Below are 19,386 nucleotides of genomic sequence, written 5' to 3'. Positions count from 1 at the left end.
CCGGTTTAATCCGAATGCTAGGAATCCCTGGAACTTTTCAAAATAGTTTTTTTTGTCCTAATGAATCTTGGCAGGGACTACAGTCCCCTTCATTATTCCCAGCCACTCTGTTTAATTCATATTTAATAAGACAAGCATCTCCGTGTCCCAGACAGATGGGAGGGTGGATTAGAGACCCTGGTCGCCCTCTCCAGAAATCCTGCCCCTGCAGGGCCAGCGCCAGGCAAATGGCCCCACGAGGACAGAGGCATCTCTGTCTGTCTGTCTGTCTGTCTCTGCCTCTCGGATCAGGGCTGAAGGTCTCCCGGCCCTCCCTGCCTCCTGTGGCACTTGCCCAGCTCTGTCGGTGTCCTCGGTCTTGCAGAGACTGGCCTTGGACCCGAGGGGCAGGAGGCAGGCCTAACCTGCCCCGGGGGACCGGAGTCCTAGATGCCTCCGGCTTAGCAGCAGCTTTCCCCGAGGAAACCGCGCTCAAACCTGCCTCCCCCGACGCGGGGGTCCAGCCTAGCGCGTGGCTCGGGTGCCCTCTAGTGCTTTGGTTGAGTTTCTGCAACTTTGAAAGCTCTTTATTGGGGATTATTTGAAATACAGGAGAGCCCCAACCCAGTGCATGAGGGATCTGAACGGCCAGCGACTGGAGTCTCACCAGTGAGGCTCAGGTTCAGAAGGAATAACAAGTTCTTAGAAGGAGCGTAAAAGTCCCCTACTGCCTCTTTTCTTTTATGGTGCTTTTCAAAGTTCTGTTTGGAAAAGCTTCAAGGAGTAGAAAACCAACATTTACCAAGTCCTGTGATGTGCTGGTCACGACCACAAGCAGTTGCCTCACACAAAGCCCTTGGGCCGGCCTGAGGATGCTCCCATTTTGCAAAGAGCACTGGGGTAAGAGCCTGGCACAGAGCTTAGCGAGTGGCTGAACCCGTATTCAAATCCAGCCGCCTCTTCCAATAGCCTGTGTTCTTCTTGACACGCCACATTGCCTCTCCGAATATAAAAGAGGCGAAACACTTCTCCGTGTCTTCACTTGGTCTTCCTTTTTCATTTCTCCGGTGTGCACGGTCTGTTCAGAGCCGTCCTGTATCTGTTGGGACGGTGGTGGTGTCTCTCTGGCAGATCTGGACCAGCTCTGGACATACTACAGATAGTCACATTTGTCAGCCACACTGCACGGAGACGTTTTTGTCAACCTGCCATTTTTTTCTCTAATTCGACACTGTTGTTTCATTACACAGATGTCTTTAGCTGGTGGATAATTCAATTAGTTACTTTTGTGATTGCTTTATTGTTCCAAAGCTGAGAAAATTAACATTTCTCTCACAGATCTGTAAACAACTTTTTTCCTATAATCTGGTTGCTTTCTATGTAGCTCTGGATTTTTTTTTAATTTATTTATCTTGGCGTACGAGATTAGATGCGAATCCCCCTTTTTTATTTTTTTATTGCAGTTAAGTTAGCCCAGCCCCACTGTTGCACAACCTTCCCATTTCCCCCTCCTTATTTGTGAAGTCTCCTTTGTATGATACGTTATCTAAAGTTTCTGGGATCTCCAGTCTTTGCCATTCATTTATATTTCTTTCTTATCCTGAATATGACACCGTTTTAATTATCATGATTTATAATATACTCTGTTATACGATATGGCCAGATCAACTCTCTCTGCTAGAAAACGGATAAAAATGTAAATCCCGAATAGAAAAATAAAACCAAATTCACAGAATATCGCATCCGGGAAGACATGGCATATAAGAAAGCTTGAATGTGAATTTTTATGATGGTTTGGACAAATTAAAGAGCTCCAGTCAAACCTTGGGTTTCCCAAAGAAAACTCATATATATTCTTACCCATTTCATTATTTTAAATAGCATTTTTTATTATAGAAGTCATAAATACTTTGAGGTGATTTTTAAATTAAATTTGAAGGTCAAAGGAAGTACAAGAGCTCCATATTCATTTCCTAAATGAAGTAATTTATTTAAAACAAATATTTGAGGAGAATCTACTGCATGCCAACTCCTAAACCAGGTTCTGGGATATAGCTGTAAGCAAGACAAAAATGGTCTCCACTCTACTGGAACCTAATGGATAAGATGGAAATTAAACAAGAAACCCCAAGGAAAGAGTGAGCTCGGCGCACTCTGGGAAAGTGCACCAGGAGGCCTAAACAATTTGAGGAGAGGTCAGGAAATGCTTCCTCCAGGACATATTATATGAGCTGGGAGTCAGGGCATAATGTCCCCGCCAAGGCTAAGAGGAAAGAGCAGAGCATAAGTGAAGATGCTAGAAAATTGCTACAAATGCTCCCAGGTCCTTACAGATTCAAATTTGCCATATTACCCCACTAAGGTCAGGCATTTTGTGCAGGGATTGGTTGCTCCAAATTTCCTATTCCTTAAAGCCCCACTCAGGTTACAGACTTGGCCAAAGTGTAGCTGCGGAGAACAATTTACTTATGTAAATTGTAAGACACGGGAGGCTCTCAGAGGGTCACATCCATCAGCTGAGCAGAGTTATCAGGATGGTGCGTCGGGTCTGGCTTGGCTCTGTTTCCCCAGACTGGACTCCTGAGTAGAGAGGCTTTCGCCTCTTATGTTGTCATGGTGATTAGTCACCCGTGGTTTACAGGGTACAAATGGCTAACCTGACTCAGAGCCACATGTCCAGGGAGAGGGGAAGGTAATAGGTGGAGGGGCTGGTCTCTGTGGGAATGGAAGAGGAAGTCTGTGGCCAAGGCACTGCTGGGTCCCCAGGGGTCAGGCCAAAGAGCACCGGGGCGGAAGACAGCCCAGTGAGAGTCCGTGCTGTTTGCCTGGCACTGACGGGAAGGCAGGCCCTGGACCATGTCCTGTTAGCCCCCAGGTGAGCAATGCCACAGCTCCCCAGACAGCAGTTCTTAGAGAAGCCAGGTCTTTAAAGAAGCTGCTGGGGCGCCTGGGTGGCTCAGTCAGTTAAGCACCTGCCTTCAGCTCGGGTCATGATCCCGGGGTCCTGGGAACGAGCCCTGCATTGGGCTCCCTGCTCAGTGGGGAGCCTGCATCTCCCTCTCCCTCGGCCTGCTGCTCCCCCTGCTCATGCACACTCTCTCTGTGAAATAAATATCTTTAAAAAAAAATCAAAAACAAAAAGCTGCTAAAACCACTCACTGACATGCCAGTAACCGCACACCTGGGAAAAGAAGATGAAATCCCCCAATTTGTGCCTAACTGCAGAGCCCACTAGGGAGGTGCGGGGCATTAGCAGTTTGTAAAGGCTTCCTCAAAAAGCATCTCATTGCAGCCTCGCAGCAACCCCGCAGGTAGGGGGTGTCAGACGAAGAACCTGAGATAGGTGAGGGACTTCCGTGGAGCTCACGTCCTCCCACACTCCCGCAGGGCACCTGGGTCCTGGGGTGAAGCTTAGGGTGCCTGCCTTCAGGGAGCTCCCGGCCTACAAGTGGAAGACCTCATGTGACAGTGATGTCAATCAGCCCTTGGGCACAGCTCGAGAGACCTTCGGAGCGTGTGGAAACACAGGCCACGGCCACTGGTCTCAGATCAGTAAGGCTCCAGGACGAGGTGGCTCCTGACCTGAGGTTTGAAAGATGAGTAAACCTATGATTCTTAACCTGAAGGTGCATTAGCATCACCTGGTGGGGTTGGTAAACTAGAAAGCCGGGTCCTACCCCAGAGTCTCTCATTGAGTAAATCTGGGGTGGGGCTCAGTAATTTTGCGTTTCTAACAAGTTGCCAGGGGACCACACTGTGCAAACCGCGGAAGATGAGTTTGGCAGCAGATGCAAGTGCACGGGGCACCTGCAGCCAGGCTGGCCTGGCCAGGGCACAGGGCAGCAGGTGGGGTGGGAGGCAAGCGCCTGGACAGGAAGGCGACACCAGGCCTCGCTGAGCTGCTGATGCCAAAGCCAGGACTCAGGCCAGGCCCTTCCGCCCTCTCATGTGCTGGAACCTAGACTGGCAGCAGGCTACAAGGTAAAGTCTACTCGAGAAGACCTCCCTCCTCCTCGCCTCTCTTGTCTGAGCTCTGTATGCCCTCCACGGCTTCTCTCAATATAGTACTAAGAGCTCCAGAGCCAGGCACTGGACTAAGTACTGTGTGCAAGTTAAATTAAACACATTAAACACACTAAAACTTTGGAGTAGACATATGGAGGCCATCATTTTATAGACTGGGACACTGAGGCACAGAATGCTTTGGTAATTTGCCCGAGGATACGCAGCCAAAAGAGGGAGCGTGCCAGGATGCACACCCAGGCTTCCGTTCCTCTCTGCTCATTGCGTGACCCCGTCTGGCCTTCCAGAGCCTAAAGGGTCCTTGTGGAAACAAGGCCTAACCAGGTCTGGGGTCATTGCTTCTGGGGACAGGTGAGGGCAGCCAGAAGCAGCTGGTCTCCACAGAGGCACACAGGGACTCCCACACAGCTGAGGTGCACCAGCTGCCAGCTGGACTGAGCAGACGGGTTGGTCCCCAGCCAAGGATTCCCCACCATTAGCAGGCTGGGGATACAGAGTCAGCCAGAGCTGCCTTTAAACCTCAGCCCCTACCAGCTGTGTCTCTAGGTCCATTAACCTTTACACGCTTGCTTGCTTCTCTACAAAACGGGATAATAATTCTAACCCCACACGATTGTCATGGGGGTGGGAGATAAAATCACTCCGGTCGGCCACCAGGTGTGTGCTGAGTGAGTGGAACTCTTCCTTCCCCAGCCCCCTGGTGGGTCACCACCCCTGACCTCACCCAGCCCTGGCTGCAAGTAAGACCTCTTCTTAGCAGCTTGAGACGGAGGTCGAAGAATCACCCCTTGTGGCTTGGGGGTTGTCAAGCAAAGGCCTGTGGTGCTGCAGCTGGGTCCTTGCTCACCAACTAGAGGACGTGGCCAGGGAACCAGCTGTGAGTTCGTGGGAGCCCTGATCCCAGGGCCTTGCTGGAGGCAACCCCGTGAGGACAGTGCAGCCCTCCTGTGGCACGATGTAGATCTCAGTAGAGTAAAAACGGGACAGAGAGCAGGAACTTGAAACTGATGACGAGAAGAACACTGATCTTGAGCTAACGTTGCCTTGGGTCATGGTCTCCGTCTGCCACTTAACTGTGTGACTTTGGACACGTTGCCGAAACATAACCCTCTGAGCCTGGGTTTCCTCATCCATAAAATATACTGAAAATATTCAGTATTAAAGCTAATTTAAGGTTGCTGGTTCAATTAAAATGGGCATCTGCTTAGAATTAAACGCATTCAATACAAGACTTTTGTTCTGCCTGTAATTGAAAGTCAGATAAGTTCATATGATCTCCATGGCAAAACTTGCCCCAAAAGAGTTGGAAAAGAAAAAAAAAAAAACACCTTAGAACTTTGTCTAATCCCTTATGAAGTTCTAGGCACTGAACCTGGAGAAGATTGGCAGGTGGACTTTACCGTGATGCCAAAAACAACAGGTAGTTTTCAGTATTTGCCGGTATTTCTAGAGGCAAGTTGGGCTGATGCTTTCCCACGCCGTTCAGAGGCCTCAGAAGTTGTCAGAACACTTCTAAGCGACATCATTCGTAGGTCTGGGTCGCCGCTAACAATTCAGACGACAGTGGGGCTGCATTTGTGGCCAAAGTCCCCCAAGCGGTGCCCAATGCCTTGGGTGTTCAATGGAGATACATATTTCCTGGAGACCCCAGCCAACTGGAAAAACAAAGAAGAACTTTGGCAAAGATATGAGAAGAAACTAACTTGGGGGAAAAAAAGCCTTGCTGGCTGCTCCGCTCTGGGTAGGAGGGGCCCTACAGGTGGGCTTGATTTACGCCTCTATGAAATGTTCCACAGAAGACTCTTTCTATACCCTTTTCAAGACTTAGGAGTTCTTGATGGGGCTCATGTGAGGGAGTTGGATATTACTGGGTACACCCAGTAGGGTAAGCTCACTCCCAGTAGGCTGGTGTGCCCCATGGATGTGGCCTCATGCCCCTCAATCCTGGAGACTTGGTGTCCCCAGAGACGTGCAGGGTGAGCCCCCAAGGGCCAGCTCCGGCCTCCCCGTCCAGGCAGGGGGCTGTGAGCTGCTGCACACCACCCATTCTTCAATGAAACCCAAGGGAATGGAGCCGGGGGGTTCCTCCCACCCGAGCTCTGAGAACCCGCAGGCCCCCACCGCCTGTCAGCAGGGAGAACCTTGCAGGGAGTGCGCTGGGCGCGGTGAGCCCCTGGCAGACCTGCAGCTGCGAGTCGGGGGGGGCTGCCCTCAAGAACTCTGATGGCTCAGCTGCGACAGACCTCCCCGAAGGCCCTCGGGAAAGTAGGGCCAAGCACTAATAACCAAGGTGCACGCGGCTTGGTAATAAGGCAGGACGCTGGGCTCCCCCCTGGAGCTGACGAAGGGCTCTAACGGCCTGCGGATGCTCGCACTCCTCTAACTCGGGCCCTCGCCCCATCTCAGCAGGAAGTCACTCAGCAGTCAGCGTCCTCAGTCCCCCAAGCATGAGGACCGATCAAAGGACGGTGGGGACTGGAACCAGTAACCAAGGGGGACAAGGAGGCTGAACCCAGCTGCACACCAGTAAGCTCAGCAGCGACTCCTCACCTGGACCTTTTCCATTCGGCTTCCTAGTCCCCTGGCTCTCCTCGTCGGGGAGGTGGACCTGCCCTCCCATCTACTCCCCTGGCTGCCTCGCAAACCCTCTCCCTGCCGCCTCCCCGCGTCCCCATGATCCGCATCAGGACCCGGGCTGGGCATCAGGCCGGTGAGCGTTGAGTTCAGGTACAATAACACGGGATATTTGCTCACCCACTTATTCAGACACTTTTCCTGAGCATCTACTCTGTGCCAGGCGCTGTTGTAGGCGCTGGAAATGCAGCCATGAGTCAGACAGACAAAAGCCCTGCTTGCCCAGCGCGCCCCCTCCAGGGAGAGCCGAACCGTAAGCACAGAGGAACCAGCCAGTGCTCGGAGTGCCCTGAAACTGGGTAGGGTGGCAGCAGTGGTTCTCCCCTTACGTGGCCAGGGGATGATGGGCTCTGGACAGTAAAGGGTGTAAAACGGGCCAAAGGCAGAGATCGGTGGAAGACCAAGGAAGACCTTCCTTCTGTCCTCTCCTCCTTTAGCCGTGGTCTGGCCAGTTGTCCCTCAGAGTGTGCACCCCCGGAGCCCCTAATGTCATGTATTTGGTTTCCAGGAGAGCAGCACCCTCGGCTGAATTTTCCGTGGACAGGACGCGCCACTTGATGTCCTTCCTGACCATGATGGGCCCCAGCCCCGACTGGAACGTGGGTCTGTCTGCGGAGGATCTGTGCACCAAGGAGTGTGGCTGGGTCCAGAAGGTGGTACAAGACCTGATCCCCTGGGACGCTGGCACCGACAGCGGGGTGACCTACGAGGTGGGTGTGCACCTGCAGTGCTGACGACAGCCCTTCCTGGGTGCTTCCTCTGTGCCCAGTGCGCTGGGGGAGGCCTGGACGCTCATGATGTAGCTGAGCTCACAGTGTGCCCGGGCAGGCGGGCGTCTCACCCTCACGCACCATGTGCAGTAGGACCCACACAGCTGGCCACGAGGCCACGGAGAAGGAATCTGCTGAAGAGTAGTTCCTAGGTGAGCAAGGGAACAGCAGGAAACAGGCACAGAAGCAAAAAAAAAAAAAAAAAAAAAGGCAAAAGAAGGGGTGAGAGTGGGGAACAACAGAAGTTGACGTACCTTAGGCTGGGCCAGATTCTGGAGGTTTCCAGCCAGCCAGGTTAAGGAGTTTGGATTCTGTCCTCAATGTTAAAATTTCTCAGCCATAGCACACCAACTGCACTGCAGTCTGAAGCCATCAGAAAACCAGGGCCAGGGCCATCTAGAATAGACCTGGGTGAACTGTGGTTCGTGGGCCAAGTCGGGGCAACCAACCTGATTCGTAAGTACGGTTTTCAGCCCCAGCTGCCCCCATTCAATGACATGTTGTCTGGGGCTGTTTTGTCACTGCAGCAGCTGAATTGAGTCACGGTAGCAGACTCCAGAGGGTCCACAAAGCCTTAAAATAATTCCCATCCGACCCTCTCCAGACGAGTTTGCCAACACCTGGTGTAGCAGGAAGAGCTCTGGATGCAGGCCAGCCCGCTTCAGCTGTTTCCTAGCTGGGATGGCCTCTCTGAAACTTTTTCTTCATCAGGATGTAATCCTGCGTGCCCGGGAGAATCTGAAAGTACAGGCCACCAACTTCCTTGGACGACGTTCGGCGTGCATAGAATTGCATGAACATCAGTAGTAGTTACAGCTGTTGTGAATCCCTATCAGGGCTTTTGTTCTGATCATATTACAGTCAGATTGCTTGTGTGGTTTGTTTGTTGTTTTTTTGTTGTTTTTTTTGTTTTTTTTTTTTGCTCCCCACACTCCTTAACTGTGTTGTTTTCCACCCTCCACAGTCACCCAACAAGCCCACAATCCCCCAGGAGAAAATCCGGCCCCTGACCAGCCTGGACCATCCTCAGAGTCCTTTTTACGATCCAGAGGGAGGGTCCATCACTCAAGTGGCCAGAGTTGTCATCGAGAGAATCGCCCGGAAGGTAATGAAGTAGATAGAGCTCACCCTGGGACAGACTCTTCCCACAGGGACTATAAGCAGACTGTACCCTCTTCTGCTCTAGAATTATGGGGTCCCTTGCATATTCCAGAAATTCTGGACCACCCGAGGCATATAAGCATTGCAAATTATTCATAAGATCTAAATGAGCAAAATAAACATAAGAGTAAGATGAATGATCGAATCATTCATCAGTTGAATGATTCGATCCAGACAAACAGGTTTCGTTGTGAGTTCCATAGTTGATTACTAATGTCTGCCACGGGCCAGGGACTGGGAGGCTGTGGCTTTCTTGCCATTTCTTTCGGTCTGATTGTGAATGTCGGCTCAGAATTCTATCACGGCCTGGGATCTGTTCACGGGGCGAGCATCCGATTTTATGTCCTCCTTCCTCTGCCCCCCCCCCCCACATGCCATTCCTTAATGTGAGCCCTCCAAGTAAAATTCCTTTTGCAGGGGGAACAATGCAATATTGTGCCTGATAATGTCGATGATATCGTAGCGGATCTGGCTCCAGAAGAGAAAGATGAAGGTATGTAGTTGTCTCTTGCTGCAGGTACCAAAGTGAACTGGCAATACCTTTTGGGAGAGCCATTTTCTAAGAGGTTTTGAGAGCTGCGGAACTATAGTGTCCTTTGACTTGGTAAGCTCATCCTTGAGGACTTGTACGTGGAAGATAATCCAAAATAAGGCCAAGACTCAGCACCACGTATAAGGGAGTTGGAGTAAGTAGGATATCGGAGTATGTGTTCCTAGGTATCGGGCCTTTGCGTGGGGTCAGAGTGTCCCCAGCACTCTCTGCTTTGGGGCACTGGCCTGTGAGGCAGGTGTGGACATGTCCACTCGCCCAGCGAGGAAGGGAGGCCCAGATCCTACAGTCAAGAGGCTGTGGCAAAGCCAGGGCTTGAGCTTGTTTTCTCATGGGATCTGGAGCCACACAACCAAGCCTCTTCCTGTGACCTTGGGCAAGCAGCTCATATCCCACCATGGTGTCCTACCTGTATAATGGGGATAATGACAGCACCTGCCTCATTGAGAGTTGTTTTAAGAATCCAGCGGGATAAAACATGTGAAGTTCTTGGAATGATGTCAGTGTGTAGTACGTGCTCTGTGAACACCGCTCCCTTACAGGACACCTGTGTATAGGGTCACTGAGACGATGAAACAACAACATGGCCTGTGCTATGCCTGCCAAGGAGAGGGATAGACATGAAAAGCCCCTCATGGGTTGAGGGGAAGGGGTAGTTAAAGGATCTTCTCTGTTGTTTAGATATTACGGGAACAATTAAACTAGAATTTTTACAGGCATGTGAATAGCTGCTTCCACCCCGAGAATACCCAGGTTTGCTGAGGCAGGTCAGCCAGCGGCGATATTCTTATCCCCAAGTGAGCTTGTGCGGTGACAGGGCCAGCCCCAGGATCCACAGGCTCCCAGGGAAAACCTGTCACGTACTCTTTCCAGATGACACTCCCGAAACCTGCATCTACTCCAACTGGTCCCCGTGGTCCGCCTGCAGCTCCTCCACCTGTGACAAAGGCAAGAGGATGCGGCAACGCATGCTGAAGGCGCAGCTGGACCTCAGTGTCCCCTGCCCAGACACTCAAGACTTCCAGCCCTGCATGGGCCCGGGCTGCAGCGATGAAGGTGAGGACGCGGCCCAGGGGCGCAAGCAGCTGTCCGAGCCAGAGGAAGGGACGTGCTACTGCCTTGCCAGCCCCACATAGTGTCCCTAGGAGGGCACCAGGCCCTGGACTCTAGTGGCTGGTGGCGACCACTAGGGAAGACCCCATCTCCAACAATGTCTTGAGGGCTCTAAAAACCTATAGGTCTTAGGACAGCAAAAGAATTTTTTTTTAATATTTTATTTATTCATGAGAGACAGAGACACAGGCAGAGGGAGAAGCAGGCTCCCTGCGGGGACTCAATCCCCAGACCCCGGGATCACGACCTGAGCCAACGGCAGACGCTCATCCACTGAGCCATCCAGGTGCCCCCAAAAGAATTCTTGATTGTCTCCCCAACTCCCTCCCCAGCCACGGGATCAATTATACATCAGTCACTAAAGAGCTAGCAAACATCTTATGACAAATCACAAACGGAACAAGCAGCCTGCTTCTGGGCCTTAACTCCAGTCTCTGTAAGAAACAGGTGAACAGGTTGGCCAACATTGGATCTAGAGCCGGTGCCCTAATTCTGTGTCACTTGTGGACCCTCATGTCTCACTTCCACCCGAGTTCGAGCACCTTCTTCCTGTGTCAGGGCCTCTGGGCTGATGGCAAGAACTCTCTCTGCATCTGCTCAGTGATCAGGCTCGAGCTATGAGCTTGTGCCACCTCCGTCATGATGGCTCAAGCTCCGGAATGGCACTGAGCTGCCAGCTGTGCAGAGGTCAGCCCAGCCACCTTCTTTGCAGGGCCCGCTCGCTCTCTCCACCTGGACTGGATTAGAGAGATCTAGACTCTCTCTGTACTTTGATCTTAACTATCTCAGAGGTGCCATGTGGGGCAATAGGGAGCCCAAAGGCTGGTTTATGGAAGGAAGAAAACCACTTCCAAGCCGAGGGTAACTGAAGGAAGCTCACCCAGTGCAGGTCATTCATCCTCCGGCTCCTCCTGGGGGTGATCCTAAATACCCCTCCGGCCTGTACTCCCACGCTGGTTTATTGCCATTCATGCCTTTGAGAGGCACTTCGGAGGGGAGTGAACCTTTCCATCCCCATGTGTTCTAGATATTAATCCCTTATCAGATTTGCAGATATTTTCTCTCCTCCCTTAAGTTACCCGTTTACTCTTGAGAGCGTCCTATTGTACAAGTTCCAAATTTTCATGAAATCTGGTTTGGCTCTTTGGTTGCTATGCCTTTGGTGTCCTGTCCAAGAAATCACTGCTAAATTCAACGTCGTGAAGGTTTTGCCCTGTGTTTCCTCCTAAGAGCTTTACAGTATTAGCTCTGGTGTTTAGGTCTCTGATCCATTTCAAGGTAATTTTGGAATATGATCTTAGGTAAAAGTCTACCCTCATTCTTTCATAGGTGGATACCCAGATTTCCTAGCACCGTCTACTGGAAAGACTGTCCTTCCTCTATTGAATGGTCTTGGCACCCTTGTCAAATTATTTGCCCATTTATGTGAGACTTTGTTTCTAGTCTTGCTCTCTGTCCATTGGTCTCTACGTCTGTCCCTAGGCCGGTACCACTCGGTTTTGATTACTATAGCTTTGTAGTAAATTTTTGTAGGACGTATGAATCTTACACCTTTGTTCTTTTTCAAGGTTATTTCAATTATTCAGGGGCCCTTAAGACTCCCTATGAATTTTAGGTTAGATTTTTTTTTCCCATTTCTGTGATTGTGCCTGCTTTTTGTGCCTGGTGTACATGCTCTCCAGAAGCTATCCCACTCAAAGCCAGATAGCGTTCTCTCGTGCCCACACCCAGTTACTTTCTTCACTTGATTATTTGGGGAGTGGTTAGAATAGGAAGGAAGCGGAGACCCCTCTGGACGTTCGGAAGGAACTCTACAACTACACAAATGTACATCTTACTGTAGCAACTACATCTTGGTTTCTTCCTACTTCTCTGGGCCAGCCCTCTAGGCCAGGCCTCATCATCAGACCCCACCTCCATCCCACGCTGCTGCCCACCTTCCAGGCCACCACCAGAGGGATCTTTCACAAAGATCCGATCACGTCACTCCCCAGCTGAAAAATTTGTGGCTCCCTCTTGCCCACATGCAAAATCCTCAGCTTCATTTACTAGGAAAACAGTCCTGCAGAGAGCCAGGGTAGAGACTGGGGAAAAGGAGCACGCTGCCACACAGCCACACAGTGAATGTTAGTTACAGTGTCAATAAAGGCACCTGTGGACAGCCATTTGGGGTGGCTGTGGGGGGGAGGGTGGACACCAGAAGAGTGGAGGGAGCGCTTCCTATTAGTAGGGGGGTGACTGATTCCCCCTTTCCAGGGTAATCTCTTGCCAGGTCCTGGAAAGCCTGACCTAGGACTTGTCAAGACCTGTACCCCTAACCACTCTGAGTCTGGAACATAATGTTCTTGTTCTGTGGTACATACATGCTGCCTTTAGGTAGCCTTGTCTTTGGGTCTAACGTGGGTTCCAGCAGGGACATCTTACTACACATACCACCAGCACTGCTCATAGGTTAAACAACCATGTGTTAGACATCACACATGTGCTAATGACAGCTGCAGACATATGCAGGCTGGACTCACACTCAATCCTTCTTTTTAGCTCCGTCTCCCAATACATGTATGTGAACACTCTATACAGGGGTGTTTGCATCAGCTTTCCCTTCACCTTAAATGCGGATATCCTTTACCCAACAAAAGTATACCCAGATGTGCCCTTTGGGTGAAATCTTCACACACACACACACATACACACACCCCTCAACTCCAAGAAGAGTTTTTTTTCCCTTTTATGTTCAATTCCCTGGGCGGGCTTACCTTTATCATACTTTCCATACCTGGAATTATTGTGCCCATCTCTTTCTAAAGTAGAACAAGATCCAGGTCTTACACATCCTTTTAACTTCAGAACATACCATTAAGCTTTCAAAGCATTTAGTACGTACACCTTTATCCATATGAATAAGTGCTTTTTAAGAACAAGCGGGCCGACACACACACCTGTGTTCCCACCAGGAGCAGCACCCCACCACTACTTGGAAGCAGGCCTACCAGGCCATGCCGAGAGCTCTGATTATCTTTTCCACCAAGCTCCAGAGTATCTCCTCCATGACGATGGCCTTTGCTAACACCAGGATAGGAGCCAATGCACATACAGCCCAAGATATCAACAGAGAAGGCTGGTTATACTGCCTTCCTCGTTCTTCCTCTAGCACACACAGACATTCCCGCTCCGTCCCACCATTTGCTCCCCATTGTAACCAGCCTCAGTAGAGGCAATGAGAGGTCTGTGGTCACGGAGCGTAATCTGCTGGTTGGGTACAGATCCATCCAGTGTCCGTCCTCAGGTCTCTATGTCCAAAAGCCAGTCACAATCTTTACCCTCAGGAACCAAATTCTCATCCATTCTTCTAGACCGGGAACTGGCAGCTTTAGACAGGAACTATAAAATCTCTGGTTGCTCAGAGCAAAGGAGCTTACACGGTATCTCAGAATATATATAATATCTTTCTAGCACTGTCCAGAAGAAGTTTCTGTGATGAAGGAGTTCTGTATTGTCCAAAATGGTAGCCACTAATCACACATGGCTACTGTGTACTTAAAATGCAGTTAGTGACTGAGGAAGGGAATTTTTCATTTTATTTAATGGTCTTAGGTGTAGGATATATCCTAGACTATCTACAAGTAGGATTTGAGATTATGATTTAGCTTAAATTTTACTTGATGTATAATAAAACATCTTCTATCCATTCAAGCAGCTTTCAAATGCATTGTCATGGAATAAGGAGTAATCTTGAGTGGCCCATGAGTCTGGAAAGTGGGGATCTCTTAGAGAATAATTCCTGGTTTCAAGATGTATCTACCTTTTAAGTTCCCTTCCATCCTCAACTGCTAACTCTCCTTCAATGCCACCCAATTCTTTTTTCAGGTTTACTTCCAGGATATTTAACATAGAGCGTTACATTAGTTTCGGGTGTACAATACAGTGATTCAATAATTCTGTACATTCCTCAGTGCTCGTCATAAGTACTCTTAATCCCCCTCCCCTCTAATGACTATTGGTTTGTCTGTAGTTGAGGCAAACCAAAAAAGACTCCTTTTGTTTTTGTTTCTGAAATTCTGCACTGAGTGATGAAATCCCATGGGATCTGTCTTATTTCACTTAGCATTATACTCCCTGGCACCGTCCATGTTGTTGCAACTGGCAAGATTTCAGTCTGTCATAGGGATAAATAATATTCCATTATATACATACACCCCATCTTCTTTATCCGTTCAGCAAGTGATGGACACTTACACTGCTCCCGTAATCTGGCTATTGTAAATAATGCTACAATTCATATAGGAGTGCGTATATCCTTTCAAATTAGTGTTTTTGTATTTGGATACTCAGTAGTGTGATTACTGGACCCTACAATAATTCTATTTCACGAGCCTCTATACTGTCTTGCATAGTGGTTGCACCAGCTTGCATGTCCCATCAACGTTATACAAGGGTTCCTTTCTCTCCACATCCTTACCAACACTTATTTTTTGTGTTTTTTATTTTAGCCATTCTGATAGGTGTGAGGTAATAGCTCATTTTAGTTTTGATTTACATTCCCATGGTAAGTCTTTCCTTGTGTCTGTTGGCCATCTGCATGTCATCTTGGAGAAATGTCTGTTCATGTCTTCTGGCCATTTTTTAATTGGATTACTGGGGAGGGGGGCGGGTGTTGAGTTTTACAAGTTCTTTATATATTTTGGATACTTTTATTTGAGGTCATTTGCAAATATCTTCTCCCAATCTGTAAGCTGCCTGTTTGTTTTGTTGTTTCCTTTGCTGTGCGGAAGCTTCTATTTTAATGTAGTCCCAATAGTTTATTTTTGCTCTTAACTCTTGCCTCAGGAGACCTATCTAGAAAAATGTTGCTATGGCCGATATCAGAAATTACTGCCTGTGCTCTTTCCGGTCTCACATTTAGATCCCTATTTTGAGTTTATTTTTGTGTATGGTGTAAGAAAAGGATCCAGTTCCATTCTTTTGCTGGCAGCTCTCCAGTTTTCCAATACCATTTGTTGAAGAGACTGCCTTTTTCCCCCTCCAAAACCATGTATTAGCACAAAAATAGACCTATAGATTAGCGGAACAGCACAGAAAACCCAGAAACAAACCCACAACTATATGGTGAATTAAACTTAGGCAAAAGAGGCAAGAATATGCAGTGGGAAAAAGTCACCAGTTCCTTCTCGATTGCTGCCCTGGGGAGTTGGGCGCACAGGCTGCAGCGTCTGCTCGTGTGTTGCAGACGGCTCCACCTGCACCATGTCCGAGTGGATCACCTGGTCACCCTGCAGCATCTCCTGCGGCATGGGCATGCGGTCCCGGGAGAGGTATGTGAAGCAGTTCCCCGAGGACGGCTCTGTGTGCACGCTGCCCACTGAGGAGACGGAGAAGTGCACGGTCAACGAGGAGTGCTGTGAGTAGGGGGCGCCCAGCAGGTGGGGGTGGGGCGGTGCTCCCGAGGCCGCCGGATGCGGTTCCAACTGGGCTGGCCTCTCAGCTCCCAGCAGCTGCCTGATGACCGAGTGGGGCGAGTGGGATGAGTGCAGCGCCACCTGCGGGATGGGCATGAAGAAGAGGCACCGCATGGTCAAGATGAGCCCGGCGGACGGCTCCATGTGCAAGGCCGAGACATCCCAGGCAGAGAAGTGCATGATGCCCGAGTGTCGTGAGTGGGTGTGGGGCAGGGGCTGGGGGCGGTGTGGAGGATCACAGCACCCCTACTAACCCCAGCAACAAGGCCAGAGGCTGGGAGGGTGCTGGGAGAAAATGTGCCCACTGTCCTTGCAAGATAAGGGCCATGAAGGAGACCCGGAGGGGCCTCCCTTGGGGGACATCCTGAGCAATGCTGAGATGGCAAGCTGCCGGCCTCTGCGGCTGTGTTTTATAGAACCCCAGAGTGTCTTGGGTGCGGAGGGTGGGGGTATAGTAATATTCAGGGAGGACAGCCAGTCCTCAGTCCCCTGCTCTATGCACAAATGTACACAGGCCCACACATCACACAAGCATACACATGCACACAAGTACATGGACATCCATGTACTAGGGACATCCATGTACTAGGGATTTCAGCAAGTGTACAAAAATGTATTGTATGGCTCTTGGGGGTTGGGTTGTGTTTCGGGGCGGGGGGGGGGACTTGTGTATTCATATTACTGAATTACAGCTGACGTCCTGACCCCCAGGGGAGAGGCAGGAGAGTGACAAGAAGCTGAACCATTTCTTGCTCATTTGGGTTACCTGAAGCCAGACCATTTCACTTGACTCCAGGGGCTAGAGTGGGAGACAGAGGGTAGGGGAGACAGGAGATCAAAGAAAGTCAAAAGAGCCTGTTTTCAGAGGCAACCCGTGGCTCTTGGCCTAGATACCATCCCCTGCTTGCTGTCCCCATGGTCGGAGTGGAGTGACTGCAGTGTGACCTGTGGGAAGGGCATGAGGACCCGCCAGCGGATGCTCAAGTCTCTGGCCGAACTTGGGGACTGTAACGAGGAGCTAGAGCAAGTGGAAAAGTGCATGCTGCCTGAATGCCGTAAGTCCTGGAGCTCCCGGTGCCCCCCTCCCAGCACCCTCAACCCAGTTCTCCAGTTACCCAGCACTGGGTGGAGATCCTACTGCCAGATCCTATAGCCCAGCTGCCTGCTGGGGAGAAAGAACATGGGCTTTGGGTCTCTGTGTTAACAAAGCTATTGACCTCTCAATGTCCTTCATAGCAAGAGGGGACCCCACCTCAACTACAAGCTATGAAGTCCAGTGGGGTGGAAACCACTTAGCAGGGGCTCCAGATGCCTGATCACGTAGGACTTGCCCTCCCCACCTCCACAATTGCCTGATCCATGGCTTTTCCATGCTTCTTCTATTCCTTCTCCCCGGGACCATTTACCTGTGACCCAAGGGTGGACATTACATCAGTGACTCCTGTGGTTTGCAGCCTTGCTAAGATGAGCCATGGAAAGCTCAGTGCCCAACCCCAACTTGTCCCCAATCCCTGTGATGAGCTGTATTTCGTGGGCACTAACCTCCAAGGAGAGAGAGCTCATTTCTCTGGCTGGTCTTCGAAGTGAGTTTCTCTTTTAGGAGGTAGAAAGACACATTTGCTAGGAGGTTTTCTGGCTTCTTCTGAAACGCACTTGGTCTTTCATGCTCCCTCTTGTTCTTACTCAGGCTGCCTGCCTAGGTGCAAGTCCCAGCTTTGCCCCTTACAGGCTGCACAACCTTCAGCAGGTGACTTAGCACCCCTGTCCCTTACCTGTAAAATCACAGGAAACACTTCCTAGGTTGCTCTGAGGATTGAACCATGTAACTGGTACCAAGTGTCAAGCACTAGACTGGACAAGCCTAGGCCGCCCTGGATGTTCCATACTACAGTTCCTGAGCTGTTTTAACCAGACTCTGTCAGGTGTTGAAGGAGACCCAGACCACCAAACTAAAGGAGCCTGAGGCTCTTAATAACTAAGACTGACCCCGTGTTCATCCCAGTTCATCCCAGAGTTGGGGCTCCAGAAGTTCTGACCGAGACAGCTACCCATGTAAACATAGATTCACAGGGTGCACTGAAGGGAGAAGAAAGATTGAACACTTACTGTGCACCCGGAATAGGGCTGGGAGCATTATTTCCTCTTCTCCTCACAACCTAATGGGGAAAATACCATTATCCCCACTATCCAACCATGTGGGCTGGATGAAGTCGGCATGCTCTAGGAGCCTCAGTTTCTTCTGTAAATGGGCTAACAGCACCTTCTCTGCATTTCTCACAGGCTTGTGTTGAGATGTTCACAGTAAGGTGTAAATGGCCATATGTTGTTTCAGACATGAATGAGATACACTCATGCCCATCTGTGTCTTGCCAGCCATTGACTGTGAGCTCACCGAGTGGTCCCAGTGGTCGGAATGTAACAAGTCCTGCGGGAAAGGCCACATGATTCGAACCCGGATGATCCAAATGGAGCCTCAGTTTGGAGGTGCACCCTGCCCAGAGACTGTGCAGCGAAAAAAGTGCCGCATCCGGAAATGCCTGAAAAACCCATCCATCCAGAAGTTGCGCTGGAGGGAGGCCCGAGAGAGCCGGAGGGGAGAGCAGTTGCGGGAAGAGTCTGATGGCGAGCAGTTCCCAGGTATCACTCTCAAGCCTGGCGTTCAGGGCAGCATTAAAGCAGGGGAGAGGAGAGCAGCTCTTGAACTGACAGGAGTTTGCGAGTTGAAGAAGGCATCTTAGGCACCAAGAATAGTACTTACAAAGGCACAGAAGTGCCAAAGAGCATGAGGCAGATGGAGCAGAGCGCAAGGGAACCAGGCTGGAGAGGTGGGGACCAAACCATAAAAAGTCCAGTGGGCTGCTGAGGATTTGAGCCTTGATTCTGCAGGAGGTTCTAAGCAAGAGGGGCTTTAATAATAGACCAGTGTTGAATGGCTTGGGATGGCAAAAACAGAGGCCAGTTGTGTTTGTAGCCCAGGAAAAACATAGGGGTCGTGACCCCTACACTAGCATTAAAAAAAAAAAAAAAAAGAGCCTGGGATTTCACTGTTGAATAAGCTGGTCCACAAGCGAAGACTGCAGTATCATTGGCAAATGGATGAAATAATGAGTTATTTCAGGTTTCAGTCCTGGGTATATAGGCTGATCGATGGTGTTTGGATTCCCTGGAGCGGGTGAGGAAGATGCCATATAAAACTGAAGGTTAAGGGGCATGCTGAGTTTCTATTTTAAATGATACAGCTCAAATTACCCTTTTCTTTTTCTTAAGACATTTCACCTCCACCAAGGACAATGAGAAAAACACAGATAGGAAGAGCTACCTGCTAGTTCACTTACCCCTCTGTTAAGGAGTGGGGCGCGCTTTGGACACTACGCGGTCAGCCATTCAACAAACGTTCATTAAGCCCAACTATGTGCCAGGCAGGCGCTGTGCCATGGTCTTCTCCGTGAAACTTAGCATAGTATTGGATGGAGAGTCAAACATGCTTAGTTGTACGAGAGTAATACAGAGGGCCATGGAAACACTTCTTTAGGAGAGCTACCTCTGGGAGTCAGGAAAGTTGTTTTGTGTTTTTGTTGTTTAGTGAGAGAAAGAGCCCATAAGAGTGAGCGGGATGGCAGGGGGAAGGGGGGACGGGGGCAGCACAGCGCAGAGGGAGAGAACCTCAGGCAGATCGCCACTGAGTGCAGGGCTCAGTCTC

At 50.1% G+C, this 19,386-nt stretch overlaps 1 protein-coding gene across 2 annotated transcripts in view; it reads left to right on the top strand.

Moving 5' to 3' along the window:
- SPON1 (spondin 1) overlaps positions 1–19,386 on the top strand; it is a 251,520-nt gene that overhangs the window by 229,748 nt on the left and 2,386 nt on the right. For both annotated transcript variants that reach the window (XR_013361993.1, XM_077866396.1), the window contains exons 8-15: positions 7,145–7,346; positions 8,371–8,511; positions 8,985–9,060; positions 9,991–10,173; positions 15,458–15,628; positions 15,713–15,880; positions 16,577–16,741; positions 18,060–18,323. Coding sequence is in view for 1 of the 2 variants with exons in the window: in XM_077866396.1 (XP_077722522.1) it covers positions 7,145–7,346; positions 8,371–8,511; positions 8,985–9,060; positions 9,991–10,173; positions 15,458–15,628; positions 15,713–15,880; positions 16,577–16,741; positions 18,060–18,323 (1,370 nt within the window). In the remaining variant the exon portion in view is untranslated. The remainder of the gene's footprint in view (positions 1–7,144; positions 7,347–8,370; positions 8,512–8,984; positions 9,061–9,990; positions 10,174–15,457; positions 15,629–15,712; positions 15,881–16,576; positions 16,742–18,059; positions 18,324–19,386) is intronic.

This window comes from Canis aureus, chromosome 23 (assembly GCF_053574225.1).
Source record: "Canis aureus isolate CA01 chromosome 23, VMU_Caureus_v.1.0, whole genome shotgun sequence".
Classification (NCBI taxonomy): Eukaryota; Metazoa; Chordata; class Mammalia; order Carnivora; family Canidae; genus Canis; species Canis aureus.
The sequence above is the reverse complement of the archived record's forward strand: the minus strand, read 5'-3'. Positions and strand labels throughout refer to the sequence as shown.